General features: G+C 43.5%; 2 protein-coding genes across 3 annotated transcripts in view; one reads left to right on the top strand and one right to left on the bottom strand.

The window, feature by feature from the left end:
• The window catches only part of EAF1 (ELL associated factor 1), a 25,579-nt gene extending 13,337 nt beyond the window's left edge, over positions 1–12,242 (bottom strand). The window contains exons 1-4 of the mRNA XM_075921943.2: positions 12,109–12,242; positions 6,827–6,921; positions 3,800–3,936; positions 1,833–1,999 (exon numbers count right to left, since the gene is read on the bottom strand). Coding sequence (XP_075778058.1) covers positions 1,833–1,999; positions 3,800–3,936; positions 6,827–6,921; positions 12,109–12,211 — 502 coding nt within the window. The 5' untranslated portion in view covers positions 12,212–12,242. The remainder of the gene's footprint in view (positions 1–1,832; positions 2,000–3,799; positions 3,937–6,826; positions 6,922–12,108) is intronic.
• On the top strand, positions 12,176–26,545 carry METTL6 (methyltransferase 6, tRNA N3-cytidine). 2 transcript variants are annotated; one of them, XM_075921942.2, is made up of 6 exons: positions 12,176–12,315; positions 13,386–13,764; positions 16,560–16,694; positions 18,478–18,648; positions 20,008–20,149; positions 23,788–26,545. In XM_075921942.2, exons 2-6 carry the CDS (start codon positions 13,483–13,485, stop codon positions 23,934–23,936), a joined length of 879 nt encoding a protein of 292 aa, XP_075778057.1. In that variant the 5' UTR covers positions 12,176–12,315; positions 13,386–13,482; the 3' UTR covers positions 23,937–26,545. The 2 variants fall into 2 exon arrangements, with proteins under 2 accessions (XP_075778057.1, XP_006120971.1); XM_006120909.5 differs by lacking the exon at positions 12,176–12,315 and having other exon boundaries at positions 13,310–13,764.

Genomic DNA, 26,545 nt, shown 5'->3' with positions numbered 1-26,545 from the left:
AATGGGGTCCTGGTTCTTAACGGGGGCTCTTTTAGGTGCTATCATTATTAAAACTGATAATAAATCAAATCTATTTGGTTACTTCCATATCTAAGTATAGGGACTTTTTGCTCCTCTTCTTTGCTGTCAATGGCTAAAATGTATTTTAATCTGTTCCTCACACCTTTCAACAAAAATTCTGATCTAGAAGTCCCTGAAATGCACTGGGCACCTAGAATACCCAATATCACCAGTGGGAATTGGCGCTGCTCAGCATTTGGCACTATCAGGCCATAAGTCCCCTGGCACACTAGACAGAAGTAAACAACTTGATTTTGAAAGGCTGAATTTAGAGATGGCATAAAGAAAAAATGTTTTACACTGAAATTCAGCAAATGTGATTTACAAGTACAAAAGGAGACAACAAATATGCAATTGCATTAGGTCATCTTTAGAGTAATTTTTCAAAATACAATTGCACTTTAAAGCACATTTTAAATACTAAATTCATAGTTTTCTAGCAACACATATTCCCATACTTTTCCCAGATACTGGATATCATAATTATGTCAATATTATTAAAAATGTGTCTGTTGTGATTAAGCATGCTTTACAAATATGACAACAATTTTTTCCTGTACATACCACAATACAATCATTCATTCTCTTTGCACAGTGAGATGTGATCAGGTGCAGATAAGTATTCATAATGCATGAGAGTCTCACCTGTATTCTAGTCCCCTGATGCTGAGTAAAAAGGCTGCAGGGGCATAAAGAGGCCCGACCCCCATAACCAGATAGAAGAGTCCCCTGCTGCTAGCATTGCAAAGACAGCTCTAAAGCTGCTTCCCAAAGATCCTTATGCATGCCACAGAGGGATAGACCTGTCTTGTGTGGGGCCACGGGATGCTGTGAACTTCTAAACAGTACAGTAGCACCCAGGGCAGCCTACCATGGTCATTATAATTTAGAGAAGCTCCCAGAGTTGTGGTACAGGGGTCCCTGCTATAAGTCGCCCCGGTATACATCCGTTCCACACTAAAGTCATTGATGTTTGTAGCAACTGATGTGTTATAAGTCCTCCCATTCTCTGCTATAAATTGTGCAAAACACTCCCCACAATTTCCTTAAATGGAAATCAGCTGCGGGAAAAAAATTCCCTGCTTTAAACTGTTTTGCTATAAATCCAAGTTTTTTTGGAACGTATCTTGGACTTATAGTGAGGACCCCCTGTAGTTACACCATGGGCATCCTAGCCCCTGAAGTATCTTATGATCAGGAGGTTGCAAAGATGGATTAAGTCTACTTTATATCAAGCCCTCCACAATTCCTTTTTGGGTCAGGACACTTACACTTTAGATTTAAACAGCTGAAATAATGAAATACACTATTTTAAAAATCCTATGAGTGTGAAATGAACCATGAATTTGGTAGGGCCTTATGTACAATAACTATAGCAACTACATGGCAGTGTGGCTCACACAGAGCAAATGTGCTGCCTATCTAATTACTTGATGAATCTCAGATATGAAGCCTTTCTGCCAGATGAGATAGCCAATCAACTTCTGTTCCTTCCAACTGTGATGGTTTTCATCTTTTGAGTTAATATTATTTTTATGGAGAAACAGTCTGAAAGAGATTAAAATATGAGTAAAGAGGGACATACCTGAGGGGGCATTTGGATGACTACATTGACAGAAAAAAAATAGATATTTCACTAAAAATCCTTAAAATGAGATATACAGATTATAAACCAGCAGTCATGTACCATCCTTTAATGCTTTAAAGCTCTTGTGTATCTTTCTAAATGAACAATTATAAACAACAGATTACAAAAATAACCCCGTCATTACCTCTCTTAATGTCATCTAGCTGAGGTTCAGGTGAAGGGTTGTCTTTCAAAGGGGAGGTTTTGGGCCCAGCTGCTGGTTTGGATGGAGCTTTGAATTGTGAAGAAGGCTGAGAGGCTCGAGCAGCCTGCTGTTCTATTCGTGCCTGGATCTTACTGCTGCCCTCAGCTCTGAAACAACAGAAAAAAACAGTCAATGGTGCTGCAGAACTGTGCTCATTTGTTCCAGTAAGATCTTTATTAATATATATCTAATGAGTTTAGATTGAATGTAAGTTTACTTTGCATCCTGTGGAGCTATACGGTTAATTAGGAAAAACTTACACTGCTCTGGTACACAGCATCACCACTGCCTTCCTTGGGAAGCATGCCACGAAGTGACTGCAGAGTGAAACCATTACTAACTGTGCTCCAAATACATATAAGGTTTAGCAATGTCTTGTTCTCTAGTCAGTCAGCAGTAAAGGTTTATAGAGCACCTTTCATCCTGAATGGCTCCAAAGCTCTTCACAAACATTTAGAAATGAAATACAGAGGGATCATATTTATTCATCACTGAAATGCAGCTAATTATTAGAAGATGTACAGCAAGTCTGGCCAGAATTTTACAACAGGAAGTATCATCTTTGATTACATACATTGCATCATCCAATGAAAGTTGGTATATAAAAGTAGAGAATTGTTAACCATATTGATTTATGCTCTTGAAACTATAGGAAGAATTTGTGTGTGAAGAATGGAATTACTCCACTTTGAATTTAAGACTAAATAAAACCACTTTTCTTGCAAAGAGTTCCAAGACCAAGGTGATCTTTAAAGACCAAGGTGATCATAAAACAGTTTTATATGTCATCTGAACGACGTGACCTTTAACAGCCCAGTGCCTTGGAACGCTATGTTCATGCACTAATAAGGCACTGAGTCAGAAAAAAGTGTGGCAACTACTGAGTCACTACCAACACTTACAGCAGCTTGGATTTGTTCTTTGGAGATCTCTGACCTAGCTACCAGCCTGATCCTAAGCCTGCATTACTATAGTGAGCTCTCACTCAAAGTTTCTGCAGCTGCAGTAATACAGGCTTTTTTCATATTTTTAAAAAATGTTTACTAACAGCATGCTCTATTAGCCATGGTGTCCAACCGGTTCTGAAGCAGTAGCCACTATAGTGGCTACCGCTGTAGAGAACTAGCTACACTGCTCAAGCCAACCAGCCACACTCAACCAGTCAAATAGCCACATGTGGCTAGTGTGTTGGACACCATTGCTCTATAGAACTCAACTAACATGCATTCCTCTCTGCAAAAATAACTTGATTCAGAGACTTCAGGTACTTACATATTAGCACTACTCAGAAAAATATTTTATGTGAACGATACACAAATTACACTCTGAAAATGAAGTATGGCTATCAGATCAGTTAGAAGTTCTGATCTCAGCAGTTTTTAGGCAATTGCCCACCATACTATTTATTTCTCCAGAGTTCATTTTTTCAGAATTTTTGCCCATGAAAGGTTTGAAAGGTCTGTTTTATATATTATCATCTTGATGCAGCCATGCTTCCTGACTCTAATTAATATAGATAATTAGACTTCCACAGGAAGTTTCTTGGTCCATTACTTGCAACTTCACCATTCCACTTGACAGGTTATCACGTGCTTCTGCTTCAGAAAGAAATTACTGAAAGCCATCCAGTCTTTTGACCAGCTTCTAAACTCTTATACCATCAACATTGTCTAACCATGAACTACAATAATTACCATTCAATGAGGTAGAATCTACTAATTCTGTACTGTCTGCTATGTACATACAATGGAGATGTCCATAGTTAGGCATGATAATTCACCTCAAAGTCCAGGAAACTCAGTAATTAAACAGTAATAATAAATTTACAAAATGCATGGAAATAGTTAAAGTTAATGTGACTCTCTAGCAAGAATTCATTTTATTAACTGCATGTGCCCCAGTTTTACCTTGTTTTCTTGACCTGAATGCTACTACTAAGTTTTTCCAGCACATATTCCCCAGTGTCATGATTGATAATAAGTACACAGTCCTTCTGATATGGTCTTTTATTTCCTTTAAACACAGTCATTGGTGGAGTTGAACCCTGTGATTAAGGAAAAAGCACACATTCATTTATTTATACTCACACTATACAGATAATTTATACAATAAGTCTAAAGAATATATGCGTGCCTCTGAACAATATCAAGAAACTATCATTTACTTTGGATTCGAAGTGTATCTGCATTTAAAGAAGGGATGAACACATCGTATTACATCCAATTCCTCCTCACTCGCTAGTTATACTATGCTTTTATTCATTTTATATGGCTTTGGCATGATAAACACACATAGCTTTTGGTAACTATCATTTGTAGTTCTACTTTCCATCAGGGTAATAACTGAATTTTATTAGTTTGCCATGACAAATATCAGAAACCTCCCTGATACTTCTACCAGCTCTGAAAATCCTGGGTTTAGCTACTGAATACAAATCTAGTAATGCATTCAGTAGATCTGTGACATGATGAAATGTATGTGTACCCTACATGTACTTCATTTAAACTGCCTTTATATTTAATCCATCAAATAAAAAGCAACACTTTTGTCTTATGATGCAAATTTCACACACTATACATTAACAATGACTACTTTCATACAATAGCTATATGGATACACAGAAAAGCAAACAGTTCTTACAACTGAAGAAGAGAGTGCTTGCTTCAGAGAACAGAAGGCAATCTTTACACATGTTCTCATGAAGAATCCTGAATTAGGGACAGTGCACAAAAGCACAAGCTCCCACATCTATCACTCTTAACGTTGAGAATAAAATGTCTTCACACTTAACCAACTGAAACTAAAATTTTAAACTCTCAGCACTATCAAAAATAAGGTACACGTATAAATCTAAAATAATTATTGACTATTACAGACTGTCTACAATTGGATTCTTCAGAGTTGTTACAATAAGAGAGGTTCCAGTTTGGATAAGATCATATTCTCCTAAAGTAATGTCTTCACGGATATTTACAACATTTCAATACTACTACATTTAGAAACTGAAAAGTAAAAAAGGATTGAAAGTAATACAAAATAAGCTGAAAGTCCTACTCATTCTTGATAGATAAAGAGAAGTCAGACAAACATAAAACACCAATATAGTAGAAACTGCTCTAAGCGTCTATCCCACCATTCCTATTCTGTGGAAAACCTGGAACTTAAAGAAAAGTATAATCTTTGCTGAGAAACAGAGGAGAAACTAAAGTTCCAATGAAGACACAAAAAGTCCCTCTCACATGCTTAAAATTAAACAGGTATGAAAGAGTTTGGAGTACTTAAATGCTATACAACGGAAGCCAAAAAGCTACTTTACAGGCTACTCTGTTACAAAGGCCAGAAAAACCCCAACAAGTGAAAGAGATAAAGTTTAACCAGATTATGACAAAACTGATAACTACAACAAGAGACAAAAAATATTCCTCAACAATTATTTGACCATCAAATACAGGCTGGACTTCCCTTGTCTGGCACCTTCAGGATCAGGGCTGGCCCTACCACGAGGCAACTGCCTCAGGTGCCAGACTCTGTGTGTGTGTGTGGCGGGGGGGGGGGGGGGGACTGCAACTAGGACCCAGAGTGTAGAAAATTGTATCTGCTGCTGGTGCATATATAGGTAGCAGAACAGTACCATGAGGAGTAGAATAGGAAGAAGGCAGAATTGAGACCTTTCAAAGTTTTGGCCCAAGCGAGGGGGTATGGGGGCGTCATTTGAGCTCCTCGCCTCAGGTGACAAAATGTTGTGGGCCGACCCTGCTCCAGACCTGACTGGTTCCGAACAAGGGGATTTGCCAGACAAGGGGAGGACCTTCCGAACATGATCCGTACTGCCCTGCTGTCCCTGACTCATAAAACAGTACATTAAAAATAATATCAGAACTGGTATGTAGAAAGGGGATGCACTAGAAATTCATTCACTTCAAATAGGAATATACTTCCCAGTCAAAAGGGAATATTCTAATTCAAAGGCAGCATTACTGGTATTAATTATGCTGCTCTCTGCTCTCAGACTTACTTCAACAAGTTTAGTATATTTTATAGGTTAAGTTGAGTTAACATTAAGAGTGAAGAAGGTAACATTATGTAGAAAACTTTCTTGGGGGCATAAATTAACTGGTGTAAATTGTCAGCTCCAACCTAGATTTATTCAATGGAGGATCTGCCACTTGGATTCCAACGTGATGCCTTTCTACACTAAAACTATCTATGTTTATATATTCATGCTTGCTGGACTGGTAATTAGCATTAGCTTCAGCTAACATACAAATTCAGTTCCAGAGCTCAAGTGTAATTTTTATTTTGTTTCAATACTTATTTATTAAACAGAATTGTGTACAATCATTGGGCCATATTCTTTACTGTCACTTGTCCATCATCCTTGTACAATAAATCATTGCTATATAATTTGTAGAGTGATTGAATTTAACCTCATTGCAATTGAGTAGGAACCCCTGCTAGTTTCTGCAGAGTGAGGGTGCAGAATGCTGTTTTTCTGTCACTGAAGCTGTGCAGAGTTTTACCAAAGGCCTACAATTAGTTTTCTGAAAAATTGGATCTTGCAAGGATAATCAAAGTCACAGACTTAAATGCAAAACTAAAACTTGATGGAAATTAGGTGGGACCCCAGTTAGGATTAAAAATCTTCTTGTACTTCAAAGGGATTAATTATAAGCAAAGTAGATTGGACCTTTACAGAAATAACACTTTACTCCATTTTACAGCTCTCTCTTGGAATTATACACTGAAATGCTAGTACTATAGGGCAGTGCAAACATTCGACTCATTTGTTTTAGCTTCATGATAAAAAAATGAAGGGGATAGATACAAGTCTATTTACACCAGAATATACCTGACTAGCAGACACTAAAACTGCAGGATGAAAATTTGCTATAAAGTCAAATGGCAAATTACATCATAATACAAAGTAAACTTACTGGAATATGTGGCAGTGTAATTGTTACTTCATCTCCCTTACCAACTTGGAGCTCCCCTTCACAAGTTGTGTCTATGGATGCTGGCTTAAAATCATCTGAATAGGAAGATAAACGATATTAAATACATTTCATATCTAAATTGTTCTACAGTGTCCATGGTTTCTCTTTTTCTGAGATAACATCTCCTGCTTTATTTCTGATTAGAAGGAATGTAAAACATGGACCAATGCTACTATTTAAAGAAGGGCTAATGCATAGGCACAATAGGTCTAGTTCTGCAAACACCAGATCCATAAATCATGGTAAGTTTTTAGGCCTTCTTGTTAAGGAAAAGCTTCATTGTGTGACTCAGGTATAGCCAATGCAGTGACATTTGAGTCTGAAGACAGTCTGAAACAAGCAGCCAATGCTTGCCAGGATTACCCGGGTATAGTCTCACATAGTCATTTCTCTGCTTTTGCAGAGTTCTTAGGCATTGTGGTTCCTCCTCTTCTCTGCCTGTGGCACAAAACGGACTAGTCTCTGGGGAGGGCTGTAAAACAATGGTCTAAGTTCAGTTGTTGGGTTTAGTCAGTGGATGTTGGTGGCCTATGAAATACAGGAGTCAAGACTAGATGATTTGGTTACCCCTTCTGGCCTTAAACTTTCTGACTCTAAATAGTGAACTGCTCCACACGTCTCAACAGATTGTTAACTACAAGACTGAGCAATTTGTGGAGGACTTGCCATCATGACCTCAGGACTCTGTCTGACAGAAGGAGAATACTGTGGGCCCAGCATAACCTCACATGCAGACACCCTTTGCTGAGAAAGTCAGGATCTGTAGGCTTCTACCACTACCTCTAATGGGTAATGATTGTCTAGGAAGGAGTACAGGCAGTCCCCGGGTTACGTACAAGATAGGGACTATAGGTTTGTTCTTAAATTGAATCTGTATGTAAGTCGGAACTGGCGTCCAGATTCAGCAGCTGCTGAAACTGATCAGTTTCAACAGCGGCTGAATCTGGAGGCCAGTTCTGGCTTACATACAGATTCAACTTAATAACCCCAGGCATCCCCAAGTCAGCTGCTGCTGAAACTGATCAACAGCTGATTCCAGGAAGCCCGGGGCAGAGGCTTCCTGTAGTCAGCCACTGGTCAGTTTCAGCAGCGGCTGACTTGGGGACACCTGGGGCAGAGCAGCTGGGGTGCTGCTGGCTTGGTCCAGTGGCACCCAGAGCGGCGCTACGGGACCAACCAGCAGCGCCCCAGCTGCTGTACCACAGGCGTCCGGAGCAAAGCAGCGGATCACGGGGGCAGCGGGACAGCCCAGACGCGCCGTGGCTATCCTGCTGCCCTCGGGCTCCGTGGCTTTGCTCTGCTTTGCTCCCCGTCCCCCTGGTCTGCAGACCAGGGGGACGGGGAGCAAGCAGAGCAAAGCCGCGGAGCACGCGGCCAGCTGACAGCCCAGACGCGTCTGGGCTGTCCGCTGCCCGCGTGTTCCGCCGCTTTGCTTCCTCTCCCTGCTGGAGACCAGGGAGAGGGAGGGCCCCGTTCGTAACTGCGGATCCGACATAAGTCGGATCCGCGTAACTCGGGGACTGCCTGTACTGCAGAAAGGGACCTAAGGGTCACAGTGGACTACAAGCTAAAGCAAACATGATTCTGGAATGCATTAACACGAGTGTTGTGAGCAAGACATGAAAAGTCATTCTTCCGCTCTCAGTTGGAGTACCGTATCCAGTTCTGGGTACAATATTTCAAGAAAGATGTGGAGAAATTGGAGAACATCTAGAGAAGAGCAACAAAAAATTAAAGGCCTAGAAAACATGAGCTATGAGGGAAAACGGAAAGAATTGTGCTTGTTTAGTTTAGAAAAGAGATGACTGAGAAGGGACATGATAGCAGTTTTCAAGTACAGTAGACTTCCAATAATATGGCACCTTTGGGACCTAGGTGATGCCGGATTATTGGATATGCCGGAGTATTGGGAGGCACTCAGGGGGGGACTGTGACGGGTCTGGAGGGACCCGCACTGCGTCCCGAGGGGTGGGCGGGGAATAGCACAGCAAGGGGCAAACCCTCCGCCGTTTTGCAGGAAGGCAGGGGAAGCCCTGCGCCGCCACCGAGAGTTTCCGGGAGGGGAGCAGGATCCTCACCCCCCAGACTGCAGTAGTTATCGCCGAGCAGGAGGGTAGGAGTGGCACTGCGGGACCAACCCGGCAGCACCCCAGCTGCTCTGCTCTGTCACTTGTCAGTTTAAGCAGCGGCAGTGGCAGACTTGGGGAAGCAGCAGGGCGGAGCAGAGCAGCTGGGGTGCTGCCTGGAGCTGAACAGGGGGGTGAGCGGTGGCGTTGCGGGATCAACCCGGCAGCACCCCAGCAGCTCTGCTCTGTCACTTGTCAGTTTCAGCAGCGGCAGTGGCAGACTTGGGGAAGCGGCAGGGCGGAGCAGAGCAGCTGGGGTGCTGCCTGGAGCTGAACAGGGGGGTGAGCGGTGGCGTTGCGGGATCAACCCGGCAGCACCCCAGCAGCTCTGCTCTGTCACTTGTCAGTTTCAGCAGCGGCAGTGGCAGACTTGGGGAAGGGGCCATGGATCCTGGTCACGTGCCACCTAAGACACTGCATATATGCTAAGAAGCATATAAAACTGTCCAAGTACTATAGAACCTCACAGCCAAGAGATGATGAAAATGAGTTTTTGGATGTTATAAAGGAGAGAAGAATTTTGGTCTATAAGATCTTACAGTGGTATGCCGGAAGGAGGGAAAATCAGTATAATTGATCCCAGGTTAAATTTTCAGGTCCAGTGGTCACAAAAAATATTCTAGTTTAGAAAGTGCATAATCTGATCTGAAGCTATTTCAGACTATGACTACATTCTAAATACTTCAAAAGCTGTAGTTTCTCCTGAAGATATGATCCACTGTCTTCATCCTTTCAGATATTGTCCTTTAAAGTGACTTATAAGCAAGTGAGAATGATACAACCCCAATGTATTTTTAGCTGTATACTTCTAGGACTTCTATCACTAGAAGAGCCTAATTTTGCTCATTTGAGGTAATGGTGGGTATATTTTTGAATCTTTGAATTACAAATCTTTCTCTATATATAAAAAAGATTTTCCTGCTGGATGACAGAATGCTCCTGCTGGGTGACAAAATGACATAATCAGCGTCAACAAGCTCTCTAAGCAAAGCAAAAGTAGCCAGAGAGAGGGGGGTAGGAGAGCGCAGCGAGCAGAGGGTGTAGCCCCCTAGTAAAAACTTGTTTCAAATATGTTATTGCTAGATAAGGCTATCTGCCATTTACAGAGGCTCCCAGGCTCCAGCTCCCACCAGTTAAACATAAATGATAAAACATTCACATCCCTAATAGTAAGAGGCAAAAAAGAGCAAAAGTAGACTATTTTCCCCAACAGAGAAGCTTGAAGCACTCTGAGAAAATAGAATCATAGGATATTAGGACTGGAAGGGACCTCAAGAGGTCATCGACTCCAGTCTTCTGCCCTCATGACAGTACCCAGTACTATAGACCATCCCTGAAAGACATTTATCTAACCTACTCTTAAATATCTCCAGAGATGGAGATTCCACAACCTCCCTAGGCAATTTATTCCAGCGTTTAACCACCATTACAGTTAGGAACTTTTCCTAATGTCCAACCTAAACCTTGCTTGCTGCAGTTTAAGCCCATTACTTCTTGTTCTATCCTCAGAGGCCAGGAAGAACAATTTTTCTCCCTCCTCCTTGTGAAACCTTGTCAAACCGCTATCATGTCCCCTCTCAATCTTCTCTTTTACAAACTAAACAAGCTCAGTTCTTTCAGTCTTCCTTCATAGGTCATGTTCTCTAGGCCTTTAATCATTCTTGTTGCTCTTCTCTGGACCTTCTCCAATTTCTCCACATCTGTCTTGAAATGTGGTGTCCAGAACTGGATACAATATTCCAACTGAGGCCTAATCAGTGCAGAGTAGAGCAGAAGAATGACTTCTCCTGTCTTGCTCACAACCCACTTGTTAATGCATCCTAGAATCATGTTTGCTTTTTTTGCAACATCACACTGTTGACTCATATTTAGTTTGTGGTCCACTATAACCCCTACATCACTTTCTGCAGTACTCCTTCCTAGGCAGTCGCTTCCCATTCTGTATGTGTGAAACTGATTGTTCCTTCCTAAGTGGAGCACTTTGCATTTGTCCTTATTAAACTTCATCCCTGTTTACCTCAGACCATTTCCCCAATTTGTCCAGATCATTTTGAATTATGACCCTAACCTCCAAAGCAGTTGCAACCCCTCCCAGCTTTGTGGTATCTGCAAACTTAGCTATCAAACTTGGTATCATCTGAAAACTTTCAAAACTCATCTTCCAGACTGGCTAAATATTACTCATCCAGAGATAGAGGCTTCCTCCTGGAGGGAATAGGGGACAACATGTTGTGCTCTTTACATTGTATTGAAGGATTCTGATAGACATTTCAATAAATCTTAAGAAACTGGGTGGCTGTGGTTTCCCTCTTTCAGACTCTCTCAGGTGAAACCATAGTCCTGCATCTTTCACAGTATAATATTTAAACTGATACATCATCTGATCTGACATTCACTAAGAAGCTCGCTGCCCTCTGTGTGCATGCGCTCTCCCCTTCCCATAATTTTGAGTTACTTTCAGATTAACCTCACTTTATTCCCCCCTCCCTCTAAATTTGTAACGGAAAGTTGCTGCTTTCCACAGAACTGGCAAGAACCTAGGAAAGGGGAGCAGAGAGAGTGGAGGGGGAGCTGGTAAAGGGTGTGCGCAAGAGTTGGGGTGGTGGCAGGGGAAACTGGAGAGTTAGGGGCTAGGGCTCAGAGAGGATTTAGGGGAGCTGGGTAGGTTAAGGAGGAAGATACATGGGGGGGGGGGGTAAGGGATGTAAGCAACTAGTTGACTACTGAAAAAGCCTAGGCTTATATCAGAGGCACCAAGGGATGGGGGGGGGTAGCAGGAGCCGTGCTGGGGGCAGCAAACCTAAAAGCCGTTCCCCCAGCACCGTCTCCGCGGAGGGGCAGAGGCAGGCGAGGGTGAAGGTGGGAGCAGGGATGGACGCAGCGCCCACACCACAGGGTCCCCGCTGCGCCTCTTCCTTCCAATTGGGCAAGAGCCGCCGTGGGAGGGCGGCGCCCCTGAGCGACTAGCCCAGTCCCGATGGAAATTCCATCGACTACTCGATTAGCGGATTAATCGAACGTGACACTGGGGGGGGGGGGTGCGGGGGCGGGGCGAGTCCCGGGGCGGGGCGGGGTGCCCGCGAGGGGGGCGCTCACAGCGGATGGTGTGGAACGAGGCCTTGGGCCGCCGCTCGAAGCTCTCGCCCAGCTGCAGCGCGTGCTCCTCCTTGTCCAGCAGCGGGTTCGCCGAGCCGTTCATGCCCCCGCCGCGCCGGATCCCCCGCCCGCCCCGCTCCCTTCCGGGGCCGCGTGTCACCGCCAAAGCCGTCCGGCCCGGCCTGCGCCCCGCCCCGCCCCGCGCGGGTAGGAACCGGGAGAGGGGGCGGAGTTTGGGGCAAGACTCGGTGTCCGCGCTAGGAGAGCGGGAGGGGCTGTTTGGGGAGGCGGGGGGGGTCTCGTACAGGGAGGGGCTGTCTGGGGGGGGGGCGGACGGGGGGGTCTGTACAGGGAGGGGCTGTTTGGGGGGGCGGGGGGGGGTCTGTACAGGGAGGGGCTGTTTGGGGAGGCGGGGGGGGGTCTCGTACAGGGAGGGGCTGTCTGGGGGGGCGGGCGAGGGGGGGGTCTGTACAGGGAGGGGCTGTTTGGGGAGGCGGGCGGGGGGGTCTCTGGTACAGGGAGGGGCTGTCTGGGGAGGCGGGGGGTCTCGTACAGGGAGGGGCTGTTTGGGGGGGCGGACGAGGGGGGTCTGTACAGGGAGGGGCTGTTTGGGGGGGCGGGCGAGGGGGGTCTGTACAGGGAGGGGCTGTTTGGGGAGGCGGGCGGGGGGGTCTCTGTACAGGGAGGGGCTGTTTGGGGGGGCGGGCGAGGGGGGTCTCTGGTACAGGGAGGGGCTGTTTGGGGAGGCGGGCGGGGGGGTCTCTGTACAGGGAGGGGCTGTTTGGGGAGGCGGGCGGGGGGGTCTCTGTACAGGGAGGGGCTGTTTGGGGGGGCGGGCGAGGGGGGTCTCTGGTACAGGGAGGGGCTGTTTGGGGAGGCGGGCGGGGGGTCTCTGTACAGGGAGGGGCTGTTTGGGGAGGCGGGCGGGGGGGTCTCTGTACAGGGAGGGGCTGTTTGGGGGGGCGGGCGAGGGGGGTCTCTGGTACAGGGAGGGGCTGTTTGGGGAGGCGGGCGGGGGGGTCTCTGTACAGGGAGGGGCTGTTTGGGGAGGCGGGCGGGGGGGTCTCTGTACAGGGAGGGGCTGTTTGGGGAGGCGGGCGGGGGGGTCTCTGTACAGGGAGGGGCTGTTTGGGGAGGCGGGCGGGAGGGTCTCTGGTACAGGGTGGGTTTGGGGAAGGAAGTGGGGGACGGCTGCCTGGGGGGAGAGGTTGGGGAGGAGTCTCTGGTACAGGAACTGCAAACTATAATTCTTTTCTCATTGTTTCTTATGTTTCCAGGTTGTCTGATCTGAAATGAAAGATGGCAATAAATACATGAGGGGGGAAAAAACCACTTTAAATCTGTTGTGTTTGTATTCCTGTGGATTAATCCAGGATGTCCCAAGAAAATACATCTGATAATTATGTGAATTCAGTATCTCCAATTTGTGAAGATGATGCTTTCCAAAAGAAAGGGCATAGTGCAAGGACCCTTAGCTCTGAAGAAGCTGAGAAACTGGCAAGAGAGCAAGTTTTGGTGTCTGACTTCAAAAAACTGAAACTAGAGAAGGAGGCACAGAAGAACTGGGATCTGTTTTACAAAAGAAACAGCACAAACTTCTTTAAAGACCGGCATTGGACAACTAGGGAGTTTGAAGATTTAAAAGCATGTCGGGAGGTGAGCCATATACACTAATTCTACAAATAAAGGAACAAATACTACTAATGAAGTAGACATACCCCAAGTGCACAATGTTGTGGAGTTGATAGCTTCCATGACTTTTAAGATATAAAAAAATTGAAGAGTTTTTTGATTGGTCCTTTCATCCTGTTTTCCCCTCCCTGTCTCCAAGAGGAGGCACTGTCAAGACCCAACTGAAAGTTTCAAAAGTTAAAAAAACCAAAACCTATTACAAAATCTTTGAATAATATATTATAATTGATCTGTATTTTACATTCAGACCCACTCTCTAGACCAGTGGATCCCAAACGTTTCCTATTGTGCCTCCCCTTACCAGTAATCGAATTTGTCCACACTCTCTCTCTACCCCACATTACTGCATCATTGACTCAGCAGAGGAGCTTGGGTGGAAGGCAAAATTGGGGGCAGCATTGGAAAGGGGAAAGGACCTTGAGGCTACAGCCAGACATGGTTTAGGATTGGAGAGGGAATCGGACAGAGCTGGGCCAGGAGTGGGAGTGGAGCTTGGACCACGGGTATGGCTGTGGGGGAAGCCAGGAGCAGCAGCTGTGGCTAGGAATGGAGGCTGGGGCAGAGTTTGGAGACTGACCCATCCTTACCTATACTTAGAATACACAGATGTGTAGAGTACCTGAAAATTTGGGTCACCACTGGTTCTTAATGTCTACCCACTGCCTCCTCCTATTCCTCTTCTGTGGCTCTACTTCTTCCATAGAGGATATAGTTCACTTAAAAGTGAAAAAGCATGTCAGACCTACTAGCAGCACATTGAACCTGTGAAAGAGCCATTCAGATAATAATGAAGCCATTGAATAGGCATTTGCCAACCCCAGGTATATACTAGAGATGTAAAATCCCACTTAATCAGTTAAACATTAGGTTAGCCTAACATTTAATTGGTTATTTGACTAAAGTGAGATCAGGGCTGGGGACCACTGCAGCCTGGCTGGCGCAGCCCCCAGCCTACAGGGCTCCCACTCCCAGCATCATACTGGGTCTGGATCTGCCAGCTCACTACCCCTGCACATGGGCTGGGGCTGATGCTGACACCCAGCCCTCACAGAGCAGCTCTGCTTGTGGGATGCCCGAGCTCCTCAGAGGCTACTCTGGACAACCCCTGCCTGTGGGGCGCCTGGCTCCCCCATGGACAGAGGCTTCTGCGGATGCTGGAACAGTCCCTGCCTGTGGGGTGCCTGGGCTCCCCATGAACAGGGACTGCTCCCCGACTGTGTCCACGATGGGCCCCCGGTGGGGTTGGAGCAGCTCCCTGCCCACAACAGATGGGGAGCTACTCCTGCCCCCCAATTTAGGGTGATGCTTCCCAGTTAACTGGTTAAACTTCCACATCCCTAGTATGTACTGTCAGGTTCTGAATGTACTGTGTGAGTCTATAGAACGACTACTCAACACACAGCCCATGGCCTGTATGTTTGCGGCCTGCAGTGCAGTTTTGGTTTACGCGGGGCTCAACACGTGGCCTGCAGGTGGGAATCTTTGAACATGACCTCCACTGGGAACACGCTCCACAATGGCAAGGCGTCTGCCAGGTGGGGTGAGCATTGAAAGATGCAAGCGGACGGGCTGGCGTTTCTAGCCCCCAGGGAGGAGGTGCCGGGAGTCCTGGGGAATGTGGGAAGTGCTTTGTATTCATGCCAACCCGTGTGAAAGAAGCAATTTGCATGTATAAGCAACGACACTTAAGTTGCGGCCCTCGGCATGTGCTGTATTATTGTGGCCTCTGAGGCTTCCAAAGTTGAGTAGCCCTGGTCTACAGGATCTTGGTTTAAAATTTTCTATAAAAATATGTTAGTGTGCTGCTGAAGATTTTAAAACCATGTGTCTAAAGAAATCTCCCTCCCCAAATGCTGTTGGGCATAGAGACACCAGTTTAATAGTACTGTATAGGGCCCCATAAATCCTAAGTATGGCCCTGGTTGGAGAGGAGCTGGGGAGCTGAGTAAGGCAGTGTGATGCTCTCTCCTCAACTCACCTGGGACCTGCCATATGTTGCTCTGCAATCTTTATGGAGTTGAACGCCACAGTTTGGGAACCACTGCTCTAGAACACTTGCTTAGTGTCCTAAATTAGATCTAAGATCCTCTCTCTCTCTCTCTCTCTCTCTCTCTCTTTTCCAACACAAGTTGCTCAAAATTTTGCACCCTGTTACAAAGTTGACTATCTAGAATAGTCAAAGCATTAAAATATACATTTAAAAAAATCATATTCAAATGCATTTGTTCACCCTTTTTACAAAAGGGCCAGGGCATAGAGGAAAGCATACAGGAGACCCTCGTGATTCGCGGAATTGCTCTCTGGGGTTCCGCATATTCATGGGGTCTCCATTCCTGACCTGAAGGGGATGGTGTGATCAAGAGCTGTGGGGAACTCGCTGAGGTGCCGGGAGCCATGGTGAGTTTCCTGTTAGGGAGCCACGGGGAGCTTCCCCCAGGAGCCAGGGTCCATAGCTCCCAGTATTTGCAAATTTCGCCATTTGTATATACCACGAATGGTGAGGGTTTCTGCTAATTTGATCACTGCTGAAATGAGTAGATCAATAATGAGTTTTTAGTAGTTTCTAAAGAGAAACTTACTGTGATCTAAATGAAAGCCTATACTTTGCTGTGCCCTTTGCGAGTGACAGGTTCCATCAGATTTTAGACGGATAATTGAAATGCTGATCCTAACTTTAAAGTGTGAAAAGTGGTATCTTCGTAATATAAAGATCAAACACAAGTGACATGCTGTATCCTTGGCCTCTTTCTCCCATATAGTTTGAAGATGAGAAACTGACCATGCTTGAAGCAGGCTGTGGGGTTGGAAATTGCTTGTTTCCACTTTTAGAAGAGGACTTGAATATCTTTGCTTATGCCTGTGATTTCTCTCCAAGAGCTGTTGAATATGTAAAGGTTGGTGTGATATTTATTTGTATTTTTAGTGCTTCTTTAGAAATTTGTGCTTATCAAATTCCAGATGATATAGCTTTGTTTTCTTCTATTAGGATGGTAAACTGGCCTGTATGGAAAAGGAGAGAAACTGATACACAGTACTGATGCTTAATTTACAAGAATTTTAGGACCTGATTTTTTTACTATTAAATCATATTACTGTAGTAGTAAGCATCAGTGTTGTGCTTGGATATTTCCTAGAAGTTAAGTTTGGCCAATGAGAATAATAGACTGATTCAGCAAAGAAGTCCTCTTTTTTGGGGGGAAGGGGGAGGTTTGCAACATAACCATGTTGTGGAAAACTACACAGTTCAACCACAATTTGATTTGGGACATGAATTCAGCTGTGGCATCCTTTGCAGGGAAGGGGGAGCGACAATCAGAGTGATCTTTAAAACAAAAACTGAAGGGTCTCTTTTCAAGAAAAATTGAAGACCTGGTATGAATAGATAGTATGTTTATATTCGCTAATTCATTTTTATACAATTCAGTCCTGCATCCTACCTCCAGTTCCAGGGTCGCTGGCATAATTATATATATTTTTGACAGATAAAATGGGCAGTATTTAAAAATATTGTGTGTAGATTTATTAAATTTTTTGGTGCAGAATTTTTAAAGTTTTTGGAACAGAGTTTCCTCAGGGATAGTGACACAGCACTTCAGTGGCACAGGTGCACTGGTGCAGTTGCTCCACTGCAGTGTTTAGTGGAGATGCTACCTATTCCAACAAGAGAGCTTATTCTGTCAGCCTAGGCCAGGGATGGGGAAACTCAGGCCCAGGGACTAGATGCGGCCCCCGGCTTTCCTGGATCTGGCCCCAGAGGCTCAGGACCCCCCAAATTGGGGAGCCTGCACTTGTGCTCTAGCCTCTCCTTCTCCTCACCCCCCAGCTGCTCCCCCATGGGGCTGGAGCACACAAAATCTACTAGGCAAGGCCCCCCCTTAGGCTCTGGTGTGCAAGGGAAATGTGGTGTGCAAGTCTTTTTCCTCTGATGGGGAGTTTGGTTTTTTTGTTTTTTTGTTTTTTTTTTGTTTTGCTTCTCACTTGTGCATAGCCCCCAACTGATTTTTCTGTGTGTCAGCAGCCCCTGACCCAAAAAAGGTTCCCCACTCCCGGCCTAAGTAGTAGGGGATTTTAAAGAGTAACCGGTTAACTGGTTACCGAGTAAGCATTGCCTTATTGGCATGCTTACTGGAGTAACTGGTGCCCAGCCTGAGCAATCTCCTGCCTGTGGCGCCGGTGGGCCCTGCCTGGCTGGGACAACCACACCACAGGCAGGGGCTGTTCCAATGACCCCATCCCACCCATCCATGGCACAACACGGTGGGCCAGTTAACTGGTTAAACATATAGATTAACAGGTTAACATTTTAAACAGGATTTTTCATCCCTAGTAGGTGGTACTCCTCTCCAAGAGTTGGTTAGCTATGTCAAAAGCCTTTCCATCAACATAGTGCTGTTTATGCCACAGTTTAGGTTGGCATAACTCCATCATTCAGTGGTGTGGATGTTCCACATCCCTGAGTGATGAAGTTACACCAATATAATTTCCTAGTGTAAACCAAGCCTTAGTGTGAGTTTGGACTGGAGTAAACAGAAAGCTTGGTATGAATGCACTTTTGTAGTTCTGTTTCCTTCTGTTGCTTTCCCAATTAAAAAAAATCAGAAAATACAATTTTGTCTTTATAGTTTTATAGTCCATGTTGCTTTAGGTGAAAAATAACAGCATCTTTTCACCCCATAGAAGAACACTTTATATAATATTGAGAGATGTAAAGTATTCCAATGTGATCTGACCAAAGACGACCTTCTGGAAAATATACCAGCAGATTCTCTGGATGTTGTCACGTTAATATTTGTGCTTTCTGCCATTCACCCTGACAAGATGCACCTTGCCTTGCAAAATATTTATAAGGTAAATGTATAAGTATGACTTAACAGTTTTGGGGGTATTGTTTAGTCTTCTTTGACCCAAGAAGAAGACTGTTCCACTCTGAAAATAAACTGTGAAAGTAGTACCATCTTAGTTAATTACTCTCTGGAAGAATTCAGTCACATTTGCTTATTCTGAGGACTAAAATAAGTTTTGACTATATTTTTCTCCTATGAGCTCTGAGTAAGTGAGATGGATTCTCCTCTGGCTTGTGCATTGTCAGCATAACTAAATTCATGTTACAAAATTATCATGTTGATAATATGACATTTAGATGGCTGTTAGAATAAATATTTTTTTGCAAGTAAACTAAACATACTTGCTGTATGGTCCTTGAGATGTAGCACATGGAGCCTCAATGCCATTTTTACAGTATGACTTTTTGCCATTTTAAGGAATATCATTAAGAAAATGCTATTATGGCTTATTTTTATAAAAAGGAAATCATCTGATTAATTGGCTGAAAGTCAGGTCAGAAATGAATGTTGCTTTCTCTAGGTTTAATTACCATTTTTATCTATACCAAGCACCTTAATATGCATGCTAAAACAAAATGCAGTGTTGTGACGGTATCTAGTTCTCATTAAAAACAACTTTTTTTTCATTTATCTGACTTAAAGGTTCTATGGTGGTATGTTATATTTATAATGATTAAGTGTTATCAGGTTCAGGGCCTAACTTACTTGCTTAACTTTACACACTGAGTAGTCCCATTGAAATCAGCAAGACTACACACAAGTTACAAAGTTAAGCATGTACATAAGTATGTGTAGGACTGGGTCATTAGGCTTCAAAGAAGAAGTCAAGGAGGAGCATTAGCACTTCACAGGGGGAGATGCTAAAATGTTTTAACTCAGATTGAGGGTACTCAGCATCAAGTAGGAGCAGGCCCTAAAATGAGAGTTGAAAAATGCACAACTATTTTGAGATAACGGTGGTTACAAAATATTGGCTACTGATTGTAAAGAAAGGAAAGCACCTTTACTTTTTGATTTCTCATTCTTTTGTTAGCACCATACATATTTTTATTTGCACAAACAACTAAATATAAAATTCAGTTCATATTTTGATTTTTACATTACTGAATATTTAGTGTGTCACATCTATAGTCTGAATAATAGAGGTTAGGTTTTGATATACTTCAGAGTTTGCTTTCTAAAATAGAGATTTATTTCTTAGCTCAAATGGAATAGTGGCTAATGACTTTTCTTTGTGAGGATGGTTAGCTCATTTAATGCATTTGTTCATTTCTGCAGAAATGTACAAGTCACGAATGTTCTCTCACCCTTAAGTCATTTTGTTTTGTCCACTTTACTGATAAATATACATTTTATCTGATAGGTGTTAAAACCAGGCAAGTGTGTCTTATTTAGAGACTATGGGCTCTATGATCATGCGATGCTTAGGTTTAAATCTGGCAACAAACTTGGAGAAAACTTTTATGTTAGACAAGATGGGACAAGGTCATATTTCTTTACTGATGGTAAGATATGTAATACATTTTTTTCTGTAGCTTTTTTTTTGGTTTAAACTTGCTTCAGTGAATTGTTGCTATGCCTTAAGGGTTGTCTGTTACACCAGTGTTTCAAAGTTCGTATGTGTAATTTGTTTACCAGCTGCATATGGTTATTTTATAAAATGGGCAGGACTGAAGGAGCAATTTGATCTGTTGACGGTCCTTCATGGTGAGTTCACTACTGCATAGGTTTAGAACTTGTTAACTGCAGTGGCCTCATTCATATCAATGCTTTGAAAGAAAGAGAAAAATGCTTAGGAAAAGATTTGGTCTCAGATGTGACTACTAAGGGGTGTATGTATATGAATTCAGATTCAAAATTGAAGTCAGTGGGCTTAGAAGCAAAAATATGACTGGGTGGGAGGAAAGCTTCAACAAAAGTTTTATTGAGGTAACACTGTGCTAATAATTTGACTAGTTGTGATTGTTGTCTCTTCTAGTAGATTATTACCAAGTTCAGCCAGCTCTACATTTTAGTATAGATTACTTATAAAAGTATTTCATTATCATCACCTTACAAAATTAACAATACTTACAGTAGTACAGGCATGGCCAACCCATTTAGCAAAGAAAGCTGAAACAGCGGCAGAAAGAATGCAAAGAGCCACACCAGAATTGTCAAGCCAAAAAAAATTAGAAAAGGGAAGGCTTCCCCCCCCCCCCCCCCCGAATTGTCAAACAAAAAAAAAAGAAAAAAAAAGGAAGATGTCCCTTTAAGGAGCAAGCAAGCTTAGGCTTTTTGGCCATATCAGGTTCCCTTCAATGGCTGCCATCTTTGGCGCCATTTTGAATCACCAACCCCATGAGCATGGGGGGGGCCAGGGACTGTCGGGGGGGGGGGACACAGGAGCAGCTTTGCAAGCCGCACTTTTCGGGGGGAAGAACCGCATGTGGCTCTCAAGCCGCAGGTTGGCCATGGCTGCAGTAGTACCTCAAAGTTATAAACATCTTGGGAATGGAGGTTATTCATAACTCTGAACAAAATGATATGGTTTTTTCAAAAATTTTCAACTGAGTGTTGACTTAATACAGTTTTGAAACTTTACTAAAAAAAGGAAAACACCATTTTTCTTTTGCTTAGTGTGTTGTGTTTAACACAGTATAGTTCTGTATTTGCTTCTTTAAAAAAAAATCTCTGCTACTTTGTGTTACTTCTGGTTCCAAATGGGGTGTGTGGCTGACCACTCATTTCATAATTCTGGTATTTATAACTCTGAGGTTCTAGAGTATGTAGTCTTTCATTCGGGGATCTTAATGCTTTATAAAAGAAGATTCATTGTCCCAATTTTACAGATAGGAAAACTGAAGCACAGAGAAATAAAATAGTTTGCCCAAGTTTTGTACAAAGCTGGGATTGTAACTCTGGTCTCTTGGCTCCCAGTTTTGCTCAATGCACACTAGAGAACAAATACTTCCCTATAACCATTATGGGGCTTTGTAAAGAAAAAAGTATTTTTTTTCTTCTTTATAGCATAATCAAGCATTGAAAGTTTCTTGGGTACCAAAATTGGAGCTAAGAAAATAATTTTGATATTTTATGACATAGTGGATTACCTAGTTGCTGCTCATATTTCAAAATGAAAACTAATTCCATTAATAATTTTTAAATGATTCTTTTTTTTTAAAGGATATTGACTAAATTTAAGATAAATAATGCAAGCAGCTATACAACTTTCCCTAAAGCATTTCTATGGTCATTTTTATTATAATCAGCGAGTTTGTTTAATTCCACTTATAATGTTAATGGTAGCGAAGTGAGCTCTGCTGTTGGAGGGAAGGAGTGAGGAGCCACCCTAGAAATGGAAATTTAAATCCAATCCCTTGTTTGGCATTTTGGGAATAAGGTGTCACGATTGAGTGTTTGTATGGGAAATTTCTTGAGGTTTTTTTTTTTCTTGAATTTTGAAGATTCTTCTGTTACCTGCAGTCTCATTTTCTTGTGGTGATATGAAGATAACATGTATATTAAGTTGTAGCAGCAAATCTCTCTAAAATATCATTAACCAGAGTCAGTTCTTTCCAAAATGGCCTATTGGGTTTAATTGTGATCTAACAGATGTGTTTTTCCAGAAGTTTGATAGTCAAAACACAATGTGTATTGCAGCAAAATGTGCTGTGTGATCACTTGGTAGCCATTCACGGAGGAGGTTTGCCAGTGAGGAGGTGCTAGTGCTCTTTATTTTCAGCTGAGAAAAATGAAACATGAAAGAAATGAAAGGGAGAGGTGAAAAGAGGAGCAAATGCCGACTATGATTGTTCTTTTTTTGAAAGGGGTATATGTCTGGCTCAGACAAAACTATCAGTCTTTCATGTTCTCAGGGAACTAATTTTTCACTACACCAAATTATTTAATATATTTAGTAGAGGAGTGAGTGAGTAGGGAATCGATCATAGTGTGATTTCATTATAGTAAAGTTGCAGTGTTGTATGGCGTGGTATCTGTTAGTTGCATTTTAGTATCCTGTATTTCTCATACTGTATAAACACAGTGTGCAACAATTTCTGCTATGGAGAGTTGACAGTCTAATTAGGTAAAACAGATGAAGAAAGGTAAGAGGGAAAGCAAAGGAGACATGACTTCCTTCCCCAAGATCACATAAGTCAGCAGCTGAGCTGGGTCTTCTGACTCTGTCCAATGTCTAGGTCTATGTCCTCTATGGAAAGAATTATTCCACTAGGAGTTCTTCTATGTATACAGTATACGAAAAGTAAGTTTGAACTGCGGAGGCATAGAATCAACATTTCCAGTTTGTCACCTTCCCTTTCTTTTCCTGTTTAACTACAATGTGAGAACTTGTCATATTAACCTCTATGTAGAGAGCAAGCCTGAGTCAATCCACCACTGAAATCTCTGAAATGGGGTTTAAACAGGACTTAGGATGGTGCATTGGCTTTGTGTTGGCTCTCTACAAAATCTGAAAATAATTTGTCAGCCATAAGAGGAAATGGAAAACTTTCCATTTAAAATGATAAATGTACACAATAGCTGAAATAGGACTGTGTTAGCCATTTAAAGCCCCAGTCCTTTATAAGCTGCTCGGAATGCCAGCAGGGTCGGATTGAACAAACACTTGAACTATCTTACACATTATCAAGATAGCTTTCCCAATTATCACCTCTAATACCATTAACTCACAAACATCCCACTCTCCCCACCTCTAATATCGTCAATTCACAGACACTTACCTTCCTTCCTCCCCCCCCCCCCGCATCTCCCTCCTGTTCTGAAATGTGATTTGTCCTTTTCATATCTGTTCATTTTTTTTAATTGTATCCTTTGGTATATATGGTTGTGACTATTTTCTTCCACTATTTGATCTGAGGAAGTGGGTCTGGCCCACGAAAGCTCATCATCTAATAAACCATCTTGTTAGTCTTTAAAGTGCTACATTGTCCTGCATTTTGCTTCATTGACTTCAGTGAGGCTCAGTGCAGTTGGTAGTGTCTGCATAGAGCAGCTTGCGTATTTGAAGCCTTTGGGATTTTCAAGAAAGTGCATACCCTTAAGTAGTTAAAAACAAATCCTTGTATAAATGCTCACTAGTGCTTAAAAACAGTCTAAACTAACTTTTAGTAACACCACCTTTCATCTTTCTTCCTTGTAGAGTTTTTGTCTCATCTCTTTATGGCTGTAGGATATGAGCAAGTGGTCAATGAGTATGTGCTACGAGAAACTGTGAATAGGAAAGAAGGCCTGCGTGTTCCAAGAGTTTTTCTTCAGAGCAAATTTCGAAAGCCTCTAAGTGAAACATGAGTATTTGCTAATGAGCACTAGAAATGCTTCTTTTAATGGGGGGTGAGAGGCTGGATCTAGCATGGTGTTTTTTCTTTTTTGTACTGTCCTGGTGACAGAATGACAGAATTACATTTTTCAGAACCTTCTGTTTTTGATCCTTGGGTCTGGAAGGCAAGAGTGAGTATTAAAATACAATTTTTAAGATTGGATAAAGGTACAAACAACCTCTTTGGATACCTACATTTCCTTTTTAAAGTAAATTCTATGCATCATTGTTAGAGACTCTTGTATGCTTTTGATATAAAAATGGTTTAAATAAGATTGTCTGTTTTTAAATAATTCTTTAAGGATTTTGCATACGATTGCAATTTTCATTAAGGAAAGTATGTGTCGAGCATAAAAGGGCTAACAGTTATAAATAACTGTTTCCACTAGCTGCAAGAACAGATTAGTGTTCTGTCCCTTCTCTTTCACATTAAAACTATTTTATATTTCTGGTAATGGACATTTTTTGTTTTATTTTCATTTTTATAAATAAGAGCTATTAAGTTATATGTATTTATTCTCCTTTCAGTGCATATAGCGCACTTCATATCGGGTGTTAAGAGAAATGGGCACACTTCATGCATGAGAGATTAGCCAAAATACTGTTTTTATTATGAAAATAATAATCTGCAACAATTTGATGAGCTATTTCTTAAGACATCTATTAATCATTTATGAAATATTATTGGATTTACCCAGCATTGTTTGGGACCTTGTGGGGGCTTCAGGGCAGGGGATGCAGGAATCAGGGCAGTGAGTTGAGAGGTACGTGAGGGAGACTATGGGCAGGGTATGTGGATACAGGAGTCATGGAAGGGTATGCGGGGAGCAGGAGTCAGTGTAGGGGGTTGGAGGCTTAGGGCAGGGTGTAGGATAAGTAACAGTTCATTTACTAGTCGAATAGTCGATGGAATTTCCCTCAACTAGTCGATAGGCACTTCGGTATGCCTCCTTTGAAATGTACAAGAGTCTCTGCTGGGTTCTTGTGCATCTCAAAGGAGGAGAATGTGGAACTCCCCATGCAGCCCGGGGCCAGCAGGAAGTCCCTCTGGGCTGCATGCAACGTGCCAGCTTTGAAATGTACAAGAGTTCCTAGTGGGGGCTCTTGTGCATTTCAAAGCGGCAGTATGAAGCCCAACTGTGCTGCCCATTTGAAATTCCATGCAGAGCTGGGGACTCCCCAGCTCATTCTGGGCTCTGTGCAGCATTTCAGCAGAACCCGGGATCAGCTGGGGACTCCCCCTCTGACCGCAGTTCCGCGCGGCATTTCCTCAGAACCCGGAGTCCCCAGCTGATTCCAGGTTCCACACGTGGCAGTACTGCACAGCTGATCCCGGACTTACCTGTGCGGTACTGCCCTTTCAAAGTACCCCTTCTTGTCCCCCCTCCCCTCCTGCTGCCTCTATTAGATAGAGGCAGCTGGGTGGGGGAGGGGAATCGAATAGTCGACTAGTCCTTAACATCCCTAGTGTAGAAGGTGCAGGAGTCAGGGCCTGGGGTTGAGAGATGTGTGTGGATTTCCTCAGCTGGCGACTGCTCTCCAGGACTGGCCGGCAGCTGCTTCCTGGCTCTCTGGGGCTGTCGAGATGGCGGTGTGATGAGGAGTGGTCACAGACGACTTCTCAGGGGTGCCTCCTAGGGTGCTGACACGGCCACTGCCACTCACCTTCCCGCTATCTGGGGCTCCTCAACACCCAGTCCTGCTGGGCCAGCTCCGCTGGTCTCCCCCAGCCAAGATCCCGAGCTTAGGTCCCTGCCCCCACCGAGAAGCAGTACAGACACTGAACCACTTCACGTCCAAGGAGAGTGCAGTTTAGGGCCCAGTCTGCTGAGGTAGCACTCCCTAGATTGTAGGCTGACCCTCTGTCATGATAAATAGTTATGTAAAATTGGTTAATAGGTTAATAAAGTTTAATGGTATTATGGACTGTTTGGGTAAATATCAAAATGGAGTTGATATAGATAAAACGGAGTTTGTAAGATGTGACTTTGCGAAAGGGAGGGGTCCTTCCTATGGAGTGGTAAACAAGAACCAGTACAAACTGGATTTTCCCGCCTTTTTGTGGACTAAGGGCAAACCACCTCAGAGGTTTCCCACCCAAAAGTTTATATAAGTTCGGATGCAGCCTAGGAGGGGGCTGTCCACCCGAGAGACAGTGTTCGCGTGGGTACTGAGAGACCTGATCCTGCTGTGGACCAATCTGGAGAGCGGAAGAGGAATCCCATCTATCACCTTCCATCCTGCAAGCACCACCTGCCTGCCATCCTCTTCGGGGTTCTTTTACCATCAGCGAAGGACTCCCCGATGTACCTCCCTGAGGGCTCTCAACCAGCCTAAGGGTTGTAGGTCCTGAGCAACTCTCTCCAGATCCTGTCACTCCAGTCTGAGAAGAGCAAGTAGCCATCTGTAATTGGGGTACAACTTACCTTTACGGTCGCGCTGTCTGTGGTTATATAGAGCTTTTTTACTGTTCACTTTCACTGTTTTGTTTATGGTTATTAGTTTGTGCTGGGCTTCTTCCCCTGCTCTTCCCTTTTTTGTTCACAATCCTAATACAATTCCTTCTTGTTTTCACCTTTAA

The sequence above is a fragment of the Pelodiscus sinensis genome, chromosome 2, assembly GCF_052426305.1.
Source record: "Pelodiscus sinensis isolate ZL-2025 chromosome 2, ASM5242630v1, whole genome shotgun sequence".
Taxonomy (NCBI): domain Eukaryota; kingdom Metazoa; phylum Chordata; order Testudines; family Trionychidae; genus Pelodiscus; species Pelodiscus sinensis.
The sequence above is the reverse complement of the archived record's forward strand: the minus strand, read 5'-3'. Positions and strand labels throughout refer to the sequence as shown.